This window comes from Nicotiana tabacum, chromosome 12 (assembly GCF_000715075.1).
Source record: "Nicotiana tabacum cultivar K326 chromosome 12, ASM71507v2, whole genome shotgun sequence".
Lineage (NCBI taxonomy): Eukaryota > Viridiplantae > Streptophyta > Magnoliopsida > Solanales > Solanaceae > Nicotiana > Nicotiana tabacum.
Genome location: NC_134091.1, coordinates 33,184,625 through 33,196,456, shown reverse-complemented (window position 1 = coordinate 33,196,456; position 11,832 = coordinate 33,184,625). Strand labels below are relative to the sequence as shown.

The 11,832-nt window shown below is 36.1% G+C and overlaps 1 protein-coding gene across 1 annotated transcript; it reads left to right on the top strand.

Annotated features, from left to right (window-relative positions):
• Positions 1–8,310: 8,310 nt before the first annotated feature.
• LOC107785185 (uncharacterized) lies at positions 8,311–11,330 on the top strand. Its single transcript, XM_016606423.2, has 6 exons — positions 8,311–8,669; positions 8,798–8,896; positions 9,324–9,365; positions 9,513–9,642; positions 10,831–10,932; positions 11,028–11,330. Exons 1-6 carry the CDS (start codon positions 8,436–8,438, stop codon positions 11,090–11,092), a joined length of 672 nt encoding a protein of 223 aa, XP_016461909.1. The 5' UTR covers positions 8,311–8,435; the 3' UTR covers positions 11,093–11,330.
• The last annotated feature ends 502 nt before the right edge of the window (positions 11,331–11,832 follow it).

Here is an 11,832-nt window from a genome sequence, read left to right as displayed (position 1 = left end):
GAGATAGTCACAGATACAAGGTTGAGGGGTAAGCCTGCCAATGTGGTGATCAAGCTTGATATGGCAAAGGTTTATGATAGGGTTTCCTTGAGGTATTTGATTCATGTATTGAAGAGAATGGGGTTTGTTGAAAGCTTCATCAATATGGTCTGGAATCTTATTGCTAACAATTGGTATTCAGTGTTGATAAATAGCCAAGCCTCAGGATTCTTTCATTCAACAAGAGAGGTTAAGCAAGGGGATCCTCTATCACCAGCTTTGTTCATTCTGTCAGTTGAGGTCCTATCTAGATCATTGAATAAATTTTTTAAAGATAGGAAGTTTAAGGGCTATGGTATGCCTAAGTGGACTGAACCATTGAAACACTTAGCATATGCTGATGACACTATTATATTTGCTTCTGCTGATCCATATTCATTAGAGAAGATAGTTGAGGTATTGACCAAGTATGAGCACACATTTGGCCAATTGATTAACAAGGAAAAGAGCTCTTTCTATATGCATGCTAATGTGGCTGGAGCCTTGTTCAATTCTATGGGGGGAAATCATCGGATTCTCAAGGGGTGAATTTCCATTTACTTCTCTTGGTTGCCCAATCTTTTATACAAGGAGGAGGAAAGACTACTACAATGATCTCATAAAAAAAAAGTGAAATCCAAGCTTCATTCATGGAAGGGTAAGTTATTGTCTTATGGAGGTAAGGCTACATTGATCTCAAGATTGCTACAAAGTATGCCTACTCACATCCTCTCAATACTAGATCCACCTGACAACATCCTTAAACATCTGCACAAGACACTTGCTAGATTTTTCTGGAGTAACAAGGAATAAGGAACAAGTAGACACTGGACTAAATAGCAAAACCTATGTTTACCTAAAGAAGAAGGTGGAGTAGGGTTCAGATCACTATTTGATATCTCTAAAGCTTTGTTTGCTAAGCTGTGGTGGAATTTTATGACTTCAAAGTCTCTATGGTCCAACTTTATGTGGAACAAATACTACCAGAAAGAGTTGCCTACAGTGGTTCAATTTAGAGAAGGATCACATGTACGGAGGAAGATATTGGAGGCAAGGGAAGAAGTAAAGCATGGCATTCTATGGGGAATGAATAGGTGATCTAATAATGTATGGCATGAGAACTAGACTAGATTAGTAGCATTATACCATGTTGTGCCTCCAGATTTTCACATCAATGATGAACTCCAAGAAGTACCTGATTTGAGGGATGAAGATAACTGGAATGAGCAATTACTGGAGCAATCTTTCCCAGCTGATATTACTGATCATATAAGGAATGAGGTGCATTTTGACAATAGTGATGACTACTGGGATACTCCACACTGGATGCCCACTTCTTTAGGTAAATTCTAAGTTAGTAGTGCATGAAAAATTCTGAGACATAGAGCGCCTATACAACCTGAGTATAAGAAGTTATGGATCAGAGGATTTCCTTTCAAAATCTCTTTCTTCTTATGGAGGTTGTGGAAAGGAAAGATACCTACTGATGATCTATGGAGAAGGAATGGTTACCTAGTAGTGTCTAAATGTTGGTGTTATTCATAACCACAAGAGGAAATATTTCAACATCTATTTCTCACAAGTGCTACTGCAACTAGGGTGTGGAAGACTTTTCTTCAAGCAGCAGGGATAATTGTGAACTTGGTGCAGGTTCATCAGGCTGTAAGAACATGGTGGAATGCTCAATGTTTCCCCAAACTAAATCCATTGTACCAAGCAGTGCCAGCAGTGATCACATGGGAACTTTGAAAGAGAAGGAACATAATGAAGAATGGAGGTGCAGTCTCTTGTAATAGGGTGATTCATGATGTGAACAAGACCTTGTACTATCTAGCAAAAGTGAGGTATCCATGGTTTCTAAACATCCCTCTTTTATGGCCAGATATGATCAGCTTCTTTGAAGACTATAAGCCTTATGTTGTGACTAAAAGAGTAACATGGCAACTTCCTTATAAGGGTTGGTTCAAATGTAATACAGATGGTGCATCTAGAGGTAATCCCGGACCTAGCTCCTATGGTTTTTGTGTGTGAGAATATTATGGAGACTTAGTGTTTTCTAAGGCAGTGGAGATAGGGGAGGCAACAAACATAGTGGCAAAAGCAAAAGCAATTGTAGAAGGATTGGCCTATTGTATAGAAAAGCAGTTGCATCCTCTTATCCTGGAGACTGATTCTTTGGTAATGAAGAAGATCATTGAGGGTGAATGGAAGTCTCCTTGGTGTATAGGGGCAGAAGTGAAGAAGATTAAGGATATAAAGAGCACCTACAATGTGCTCTTTCAACATGTGCTAAGGGAGGGCAATGTTGTTGCTGAATTTTTAGCTAACCTAGTTTTTTCTTTTGCAGGTACAATCACATTTCATTCGTTTTATGACTTACCTACAGCAGGAAAAACACATATAAATATGGACAAAGCACAAATACCCAACCTTAGGGTTAGGTTTTCCAAGAAAAAGCACCTGATTGATGAAATGATTATTAAATTCACTGCATGTTTTTGCTATTGACTACACTCCTTTTCTTTTCTGTATAGTGTGTAATTACTTTCCAGTGGCATTAGCATGGAAACATGCTCATTCTGGAGGTAGTGACACACTGTATGGAACATGTAGGGCAAACATGCAAGTAATTAACTCAAATACAAGCTTATAAGGTGAAGTACTTCTAGCTAGTAGTGTTTGGTACTGCTGCTTTTACTCACAGGATTATAGTACTGCATACTGGTTCCTCATTGATACACTCATTGTGTATGAGTTCACACAAATTGTTAGTAGTCTGGAGTTTAGTACTGCTTTAAATGAAATACTAATGCAATTGTTGCTTGATTCTGCTGGCTATCTAAGTATTGTATAGTGTTATATCATCTTCCGGTGGTATTAGTATGGTTTCATGCTCATTCTGGAGATGAGAAGGCACTATATAGCTCAGACTTTCCAAACATGCAGTTGTTATATGAATTTTTTCATGTTAGCTTCATGACTGATTATAGAGAAGATTGCTTTACTTGGAGATGGAGCTTAACATTGAGGAGTTCAAGCTGTACCAACACATGTTTCTGGCAGTTCTGGATAGCTTCTATGTAATGGTGTGATTGTTTGGAGTCCATATTTGCCTTGTCCATTGGAATCGTGTCCTATGGAATACATAACCTGGCGCCTGGTGAGAGCTTTGGAGGTGCTACTATATGGTTATTGCCCTTAGCCTTTGGATTCACTTGCACTACATGTATATGGAAGATTACATCCTACTTCTTTGTAATAGCTAGATATTTAGTTTTGGCTTTATCTTCAATAGTACTAGCTAGTAATAGTTTATATATTTTAGATTGGATTGGACATCTTATAAGACTTGGACCCATATTTTTTGGGATTATATATATATTAGCCACTAGGCAGCCTGCCTAGTGGTATATTTTCTATAAAAAAATATTTCTTGCACAATACTTAAGCAAGAAATTTCTTTCATTACTTAAAATGCCAAACTCAATAAAGAAGTTTTGGCATAGTTACAAAGGAAAAGAAAAATATATACAACAATTATTAATGTTTCTAGATCCTGAAGGGAGAGAAGAGTCTTCATTTTCCTTTTCAGGAGAAAGTTGTTCCGCTTCCGGTTCGAGGCCTTCATCGTTATCTTCTTCTTTTTCTTCTTCTTCTTCATCTTCTTCTTCGGTTCTCGAATACTTGAAACTAGTATTCGAAGAGTCGGAGGCAACGGGCCGAGCAGGGAGGTTCTCGAGAGCAGTTGTCTCCAATTCACGAGCCTTGGAAATGCAGTCATCCATGTTTTTATTGCCTTATTTGGCCTCCTCCAAAGTCTTCCTCTTCATATGATAAATGGCATAGGTTTTCTCGAGGAGGAAAGAATCTTCCTAGTCTTGGAGTTTAGCTTGGAGTTTCTCAATTTTTGATTGGAGCTTGTCATTTTCGTCTTGCACAATGCTGATCTTAGAATTAAGCTCAATATTGGTTGACGCATGAAGGTGGTTCTGCTCCATGACCCTTCTGAGACTTTCTTCCATTTTGGCTCTCTTCTCCTCGGCGGTATTAGCCTCTTCGGTTTTCAAGCGTAAGTTTGCTTCCAAGTTGTTGATTTTCTCTATAGAAGCAGACTCGCGCGTGGTCGCCGCAGTTACGGCATCATGCAGTTCAGCCCAATTGGCCTTCGTCTCCTTAATATCTTCATGTAATTGAGTGGCTTCTTGGATATGAGTCATTCTATCTTGCTTGGATTGATGCAATCGAGCCTCGAGCTCACCCATTTGAGTAACTTTTTCTTTCGAAACAAAGAGGCGCTCAGCAAGCTGGTTCCGTTTGGTAGTAAGTTGATTGCATTCAGCAGTAAGTTATTCTTTGTCCAGGATTAGCTTTTGTAAACCCTCGTAGGCAAAGAGGTTAGCCTATACGAATTGAAAATTAAGGGTATGAAGAAAGGGAAAAGAAGAAGTTTAAATTGATACATGAGCTGAACAGTGCATATTGTTGTTAATCAGACACTCAGCAAAAAGAGGGTCCATTTTTCTCCAATCTCTGTCCGTGGCCAGAGGTTTTAGGTAATTGAGGACTTTCACCGGCTTGGAGAGTAAGTGGCACTAATATGAAACCGTAAGCACAACACTTCATTTACCACTAAGGTTTTGAGTGGGTGCCGGGAAAGTGTTTCCTAAATTCCCATGATCAGATGACCGTGGGGAAAGAACGTCTTTTGTCTGTTCGGTTGGGACTAGTGGAGAGGTAACAGCATGGGTAGAAGGAGATGCAGTTGAAGTTGGCTCAGAAGTTGATGACATAGGTACCTCAGGGGAAGAATTCTTCTGAGTGGAAACATCAACAAGAGCCCGAAAGTGAGACTCGGCATTTTCAACGATTTTCGTTTCCGTAAAGAGTCCTTGAACTTTTTCCTGTTGTGGTATGTGAAGCTCTTCCGGCTGAGCATATGGTTGAGTCAGTGAAGAACTTTTTCTTCTTTGAAGAGGAACTGCTCATCGATAGCTCCTTCGTCAATAAGGACCAGAGTGGCTGGTCCGGCTAGAGTTTCTTTTGTTGAAGGCTTTTCCCGAGTTCCGACTGTAGTGGTAGGTTTTCTCTTTGGTTTCTTGTCTTTGGCCTAGGATTCCGGGATAAGGTGCCTTCACCGGAAGCGAGAGTGGCTTCACGAGCTCTCCTCCAGTTAAGTACATTTTGCAATGCTCATTGGGCTTCCTCTGGGTCATCGGGAACCTCAATGGCGGGGCAAATAATAGATCCCTTCGGAAGTCCTGTGTGTTGAAAAAAGAGAGTCAATAAATTGATCTCGAGTCATGCTAAAAAGGTGAAAGAAGGAAGGAAGAGCCTTTACTTACCATAGTTTTTGGCTTTCCAAATAAATCTAGGAGTCATTTCTTTTCACCTTCGAGATTCCGGTGTAGAAATATCTAAAATTTTCTGTACCCATTGGGCACAAGTTATTAACCTATGGTGGTTCCCAATGAGTAGCTGGAATAAGGTAAATACAAAGTTAACGAATGAGGGAAGTCTTTTATAAATACGAAAAAGAAAAGAAATCTGAAGACTTACAAAAAAAGTTCCACGATTCAAGAATAGTAGGTGTTGTTATCGAAAAAATATCCCATGTAGCAATGACAACGATTCATTCCTTCCAGCCATGATCATTTTTATCATCAATACTGATAAGGATGGCATGGTGGCCGTGTTTGTTGAGCTTTAGCACACCCCATGGAAGATCTTTGGAGAGTAGAGGTTGATCATGTGGGTGAGATTTTGGATTTTCCCGATCTCGAGGCATAATTTTCGGAGGCAAGCCACCATATGCCATATTGATGGACCTATTTGAGCCAAGCAGATTTTGAAATGATGGCAAAACTCTAAATTATAGGGTCAATATCTTTACCCAATCCCAAAGTGAAAGAGTATGTATAAACATACATGAACCCTAGTTTGGAGAATGCAACCCTTTCCACCTCAGTGGGGGCGAAGATTTCGATGTTTTTCCAATCGCATTCTTTCTTCACAACGGGAATGCTAGCAAGACGTATGGAAGAGGGGTACCTGCGAACAAGCCAGTGTTTGTCGCTTTTGGAGTTAATAGGTTCTCTTTGGACTTGAAGATCTAACTGGGAGTCGAGTTGGAAAGGAATAATAGTATTAACGGTAGGAGGTTCGGATTCAACATCGACCTCCTTCATTTTGTTCTTCTTGGGCCTTCACCGAAGAGAAGGCCAAAGTTTTCGAGGCAACGGTGCTAGAAGACATGTTGGTAAGAAATTTGAGTAGGAAATTTTAACCGAGAAAGATGAATTTTTCTGTAGGGTTCTAAGAAAATTCGAAGAAGAAGAAGAGCTTGTAAAAGTAAAAAGTAAAATTAAAGAGTGGAGGGGGGGGGGGAGTTTATAAGTAGCATAATTCATGGTCATGATTACCTTGAAAACTGGATAAAATATTTTCCAAATTATGGAGTAACACGTGCTCGGGTCATTAAATGTGAAGAGACGTGCATCCTTTCAAATATGAGAAATAATTCAGAAACTTACCCGCTAAGGAAAGAAGTTTTATCTACTTCCCGGCAACACTAAAGTATTTGTCACCGAAAGGTATGGGGTCTATCTGTATAGGGTAAAATTGGTTAGCAACAGGTGGATGAATTACTAGGTGACATGTGTAACTGGAGACAAGTAATATATGAGTGGTCACGATTACCTTGAAAACTGGATAAAATATTTTCCAAATTATGGAGTAACACGTGCTCGGGTCATTAAATGTGAAGAGACGTGCATCCTTTCAAATATGAGAAATAATTCAGAAACTTACCCGCTAAGGAAAGAAGTTTTATCTACTTCCCGGCAACACTAAAGTATTTGTCACCGAAAGGTATGGGGTCTATCTGTATAGGGTAAAATTGGTTAGCAACAGGTGGATGAATTACTAGGTGACATGTGTAACTGGAGACAAGTAATATATGAGTCAACAAATAGTTGACATCGAATACAAACATGAGCTCGGTGCTGTGTAAATTCCGAAGGCATGGGAACCGATAACAAAGATTTAAAAAGAAGATATCGGTTGGGAAAGACAACATTGAATAAGCAGATGTTACAAAGAATCTCTGTATTAATAGCCAACCGTTATGCAGCTATCAATGGCGGTTTTATTCTCATTCAAGAGGAGCTTGATTTGGGAATCTTGTCTCCCTAAATAGAGTTATAAATAAGAAAATTAATATCCATTGTAGGACACGTAAATCATCTGTACTCAAAGGCTATATTTTGTTCTCATATTATGAAATTACTTGCTTTCTTAACATTGTTCATATTATCGCTTGAGACTCTTCATACGGTCAGATTTGTATTTCTTTTGAGTTATTTTCATAATCTTGATTTTGTTCTTATTTCTTTCATATTTTTGGATCAAATTAATTCATGTATTTATAAATCACATTACAATTTCAATTGTACTATTTTGTGGGCAAAACGTAGGGGTGGTAGCTAAGCAGTGACAAATGACAATAAATAAGTACATACCAATATTGAACGTCAAAACTAAGATTGTGCAAAATCAAAGCATCACGTTTCGCTCCCCTATCCTAAACTGAGCCCCGGCAATAATTATTTTGTTTCATATTGCGTACTACTCTCTCCGGTTCATAATAAGTGATTTTTTTGTTTTTGACACACTCCTTAATAAAATACTAATTCCTAAAAAATAAATAAGTATTTTGACTAAATTGCCCTTCATTAAAATTTGTATATTGTTAATTTGACACATTAGGATATGTAAATAAGGGCAAATTTGAAAATTTAAAGTTTGTTCATTCTTGATTATGTAACAATGACACTTATTTTGATCCAAAATAAATAGGCCAAAATATCACTTATTATGGACGTGAGAGAGTACTTAATAAAATTGTCTAGAATTCTTTTTTTTGTTGTTGTTGGTAATATTATGTCTAGAATTCTATTTTCTCTACATGAATAGAACAAACCACAAAATGAAATAAAATTTTAAAAATAATACACAAATACGTGAAAACAAAGAAAATTTAATAAAATGTCTTCTTCATTTTTTTTTAATCATTTTGTTGTCACGTTGTTAATTTATTACCAAAAAAAAGAGAATATTATTGATTCTCCTCCTACTGTTGGAAAGCACTCCTTGACATCACCGTCCACGCAACTTCCAATTTTGTTTACTCCACGAGCCCCAAATCCCAGCCAATTCATACTACGCGTCCCCCCCTAAACCACGCTTACAATGTAATATATCTGACCCGACGCCTTTTGGCCTTTCCTCTATAAATTGAACGCTTAAAAAGCATTTTCTTAGCTGTGTTACATTTCTCCAATACTTGTGGAACTCTTCTCGTAAATTAAGGAAACAGAGTTTTTTTAGTTTCAGAAAAAATATCATTTCCAAGTCCAGCCATGGGAAGTGAAGGTGATGCCGATGCCAATCAGAGGAAACCCAGATTTCTTTGCCTTCACGGGTTTCGAACTAGTGGCCAAATTCTTAAGAAACAAGTCTTTGACAAATGGCCAACTCAAGTGGTTGAAAATTTGGATCTTGTTTTTGTTGATGCACCTTTTCCTTGTCAAGGCAAATCTGAAGTTGAGGGTATTTTTGATCCTCCTTATTACGAATGGTTCCAATTCAACAAGGTCGTTTATTTTTTTCCCTTTTTGTTTTCTTTCTTGCTTTTTACAGTTGCAGGCTTAAGAATTCCTATATTTTACTTTCAATGAAAATGAAAACTTTTTTACTTAATTGTGATTGATTTTTTATATAGGAATTTACGGAATATCAGAATTTTGATAAGTGTCTTGCATATATAGAAGAGTGCTTTATAAAACATGGACCTTTCGACGGTCTTCTTGGTTTCTCCCAGGTTAGTTCTAATTTATTTTTTCCAGCATCTCGTTTGCTTTTGTGTTCTATTTTTTCCTTATATTTTAGAATGTTTGATTTCGCAGAATGTTTTTGGATTTATTTTTGAAGAATATAATTCTGGATTTCTTTGAGAAAACAAAATTGATTTTTACAGCGAAACTTTTTTACTTTAAAAGGCAAAACATTCACTATTTTCGGTCAAAGGTTGAAATTTTCATTGAGGTTAACGACCTTTGAAGAAGTTACCATATATATTTTCTACTCCTTTTATCTGTGTGTCTTCTTGCTTCTAGATGACTTTGACAGTTGAACTCTTTTAATTTTTTTTCTTTTTCTGTTTTTATATTTCAAATTGTGATACATGCATCTATATAAAAGAACTGCACAATCTGATTTTGAGTACCTTTATTTTTGACACAATTCAGGGTGCAATTCTTTCTGGAGCATTGCCAGGGTTGCAAGAAAAGGTATAAATAATGTCTTTTATTTAGCTCTTTCTGTTTGTAAAATGAAAATGCTGTCACAATTCGAATCCTAATATTATAATTACTGGTGTTTAAATTAAACATTCCTTTATGATGATTATTGATAATTACTTGATTTGATTTTGGCAGGGAGTGGCACTTACAAAGGTGCCCAAAATAAAATATCTGATAATAATTGGAGGGGCTCAATTTAAGAATGAATCAGTCGCCGAAAAAGCTTATTCATCGTCTATTACATGCCCGTCCGTTCACTTCTTAGGTATTTTCTGTCCCTACATGGTGTATGTTTTCTTTTTTAATTTCAAAAAAAAAAAAAAAACGTGTTGTGCAAATTAAAAGACACGTTATTTTGCTTTTTTTTTTAAATGTTTGGTTAACACGTGGCCTATATTCATCAAACTTGATTCTTTGTTCAACTAGGACTAGCCAACTACTATATATATTCTCGTCAATTGGGGCAGCTCAATAAATCAACTTTGTTAAGAAATTTATAGAATGAATTTAAATTAAGTATTTGTAAAGGCATACCATGAAACACAATTTAAATTGCTAGTTTCAATTATTTTTTAGTTAGTTAATTACCATCGTATGTTATGGGTAATTAAAATATTCCTAATTGTGGGTCAAAAACTAATACTCTCGCTGTTCACTTTTACTTGCCCATTATTTTAAAAATAATTTTTTTATTTTACTTGTCCGCTTTCGCATATTAAGAGAAAAATAATTTATTTTTCTGTTTTGCCCTTCGCATTAATTACTCATTTCAAATCATGTTCCAAATCCATTAAGACTATACACCTATTAATATGGGTATCATGGTAAATTATGTAATTTATTTATTATTTTTTAAGGGGTATGCAAAGTCAACAGTGGACAAGTAAAAGTGAACGGAGAAAGTATCTTGTTAATCTAATTAATGCGTCCTAGAATTTTTAAATTAAGTCTAGAATTACACGTCAATTTCTGTCCTTGATTTCATCACATTTGTGTCGATGTTATTATTGTTAGAGGAATTGTTAGGGGATCCAAGAGGATATGCCTTGGTAGTATGTAAAAAGGAATTATTACTAATATAGTTCCGATGTCAGTCAAAAGTTGGAGATATCAACCCTAGCCCTGTAATAAAATAGTTATGATCTCTTTTTAATTGACTTATTTAGCTCGCATTAGCTGAAAAATTTAATGACTCCAACATGCATTTATTAAATTGGACTTGGAGGGGGGAGGTTGGGGTTGGGGTGGGGGTTGGGGGGGGGGGGGGTTCTGTTGCCTAACTTCAATATGTTAATTATTATCGCCAACAGCATATAGAAAAATTGGGTTTAATATATACTGAGAAAACTATCCGTATTTTAACATGTTAAAATATATTATTTTTAATAAATAATTGTGAAAAAAAATATATATGAAGAATACGATAATAACAGGCTATTAATTGATATTGTAGGTGAGCAAGATTACCTGAAGAAGTATGGGATAGAACTGTTGGAATCATATGTTGATCCAGTGGTGATTCATCATCCTAAGGGCCACACTATACCAAGATTTGGTAATCCTCCTAACATATTTATTAGCTTAACTTCATTTAATGTAGCCAATGTCGTTTAACAACAATAACAAATACCATCTTCTTCTTTTTTTCAGATGAGAAAGGATTAGAGACCATGCTTAGCTTTATCGAAAAGGTGCAAGCAGAGATTAGCAAGTGAATAATTTAAGAAAATCATTTTTTTTGGGTGGAGCTTTGCCCTCCTTTTTTCTAAATTTTTAAAATATAAATTGCTTCTAATAATTACAGTTCTTATGTTGTATGGAAGAAAATACTAGCCTTATTAGAAAGATGAAAGATTCATGGCCATGCTATTGTTTCTATGTGGTGTGGCAGTGATTATTTTAGATCCTTAATGTATTTCTCTTGGTTAAATAAAATCCTTGTTCATTTTTTTATTTGTTGCTTAATATCAAATTAAAGTGCAAACATTGCATCCTTATTTTCTTTAAAGTAAAGCTTCCTTGCTAGTTGGAACTTGGATGGAAAACAAGTTATTTCTCATTATTAGATTATTTATCATTCTATTTTAATACGTACATTCTATAAAGCAACAATCTCAATTTTCTACTTTAGTTTACCACTTTAATTTTTGCTAATTTGTGCAACTTTATTCGTTCGACTTTTTATAAAAATATCGGAAAAGGGTTAAGTACCCGTGTTGTTTGGCAAATGCTTTAAATTTGGCTCTCTTCACCTTTTGGTTCAAAAATACACACAACGTTATCTTTCGGTCTAACAATACCCCCGTAACTAACATAATAATATGTGATCCTTTTTTTAATGTGTTGACATCATTTTATTGGGGACACGTGGCTTTTCATTTTTGGATTAAATAAACCCGCCCAGATTTTGACCCGCCCCATATCATTCGACTTCTTCCTCACTGTGATTCAAGCT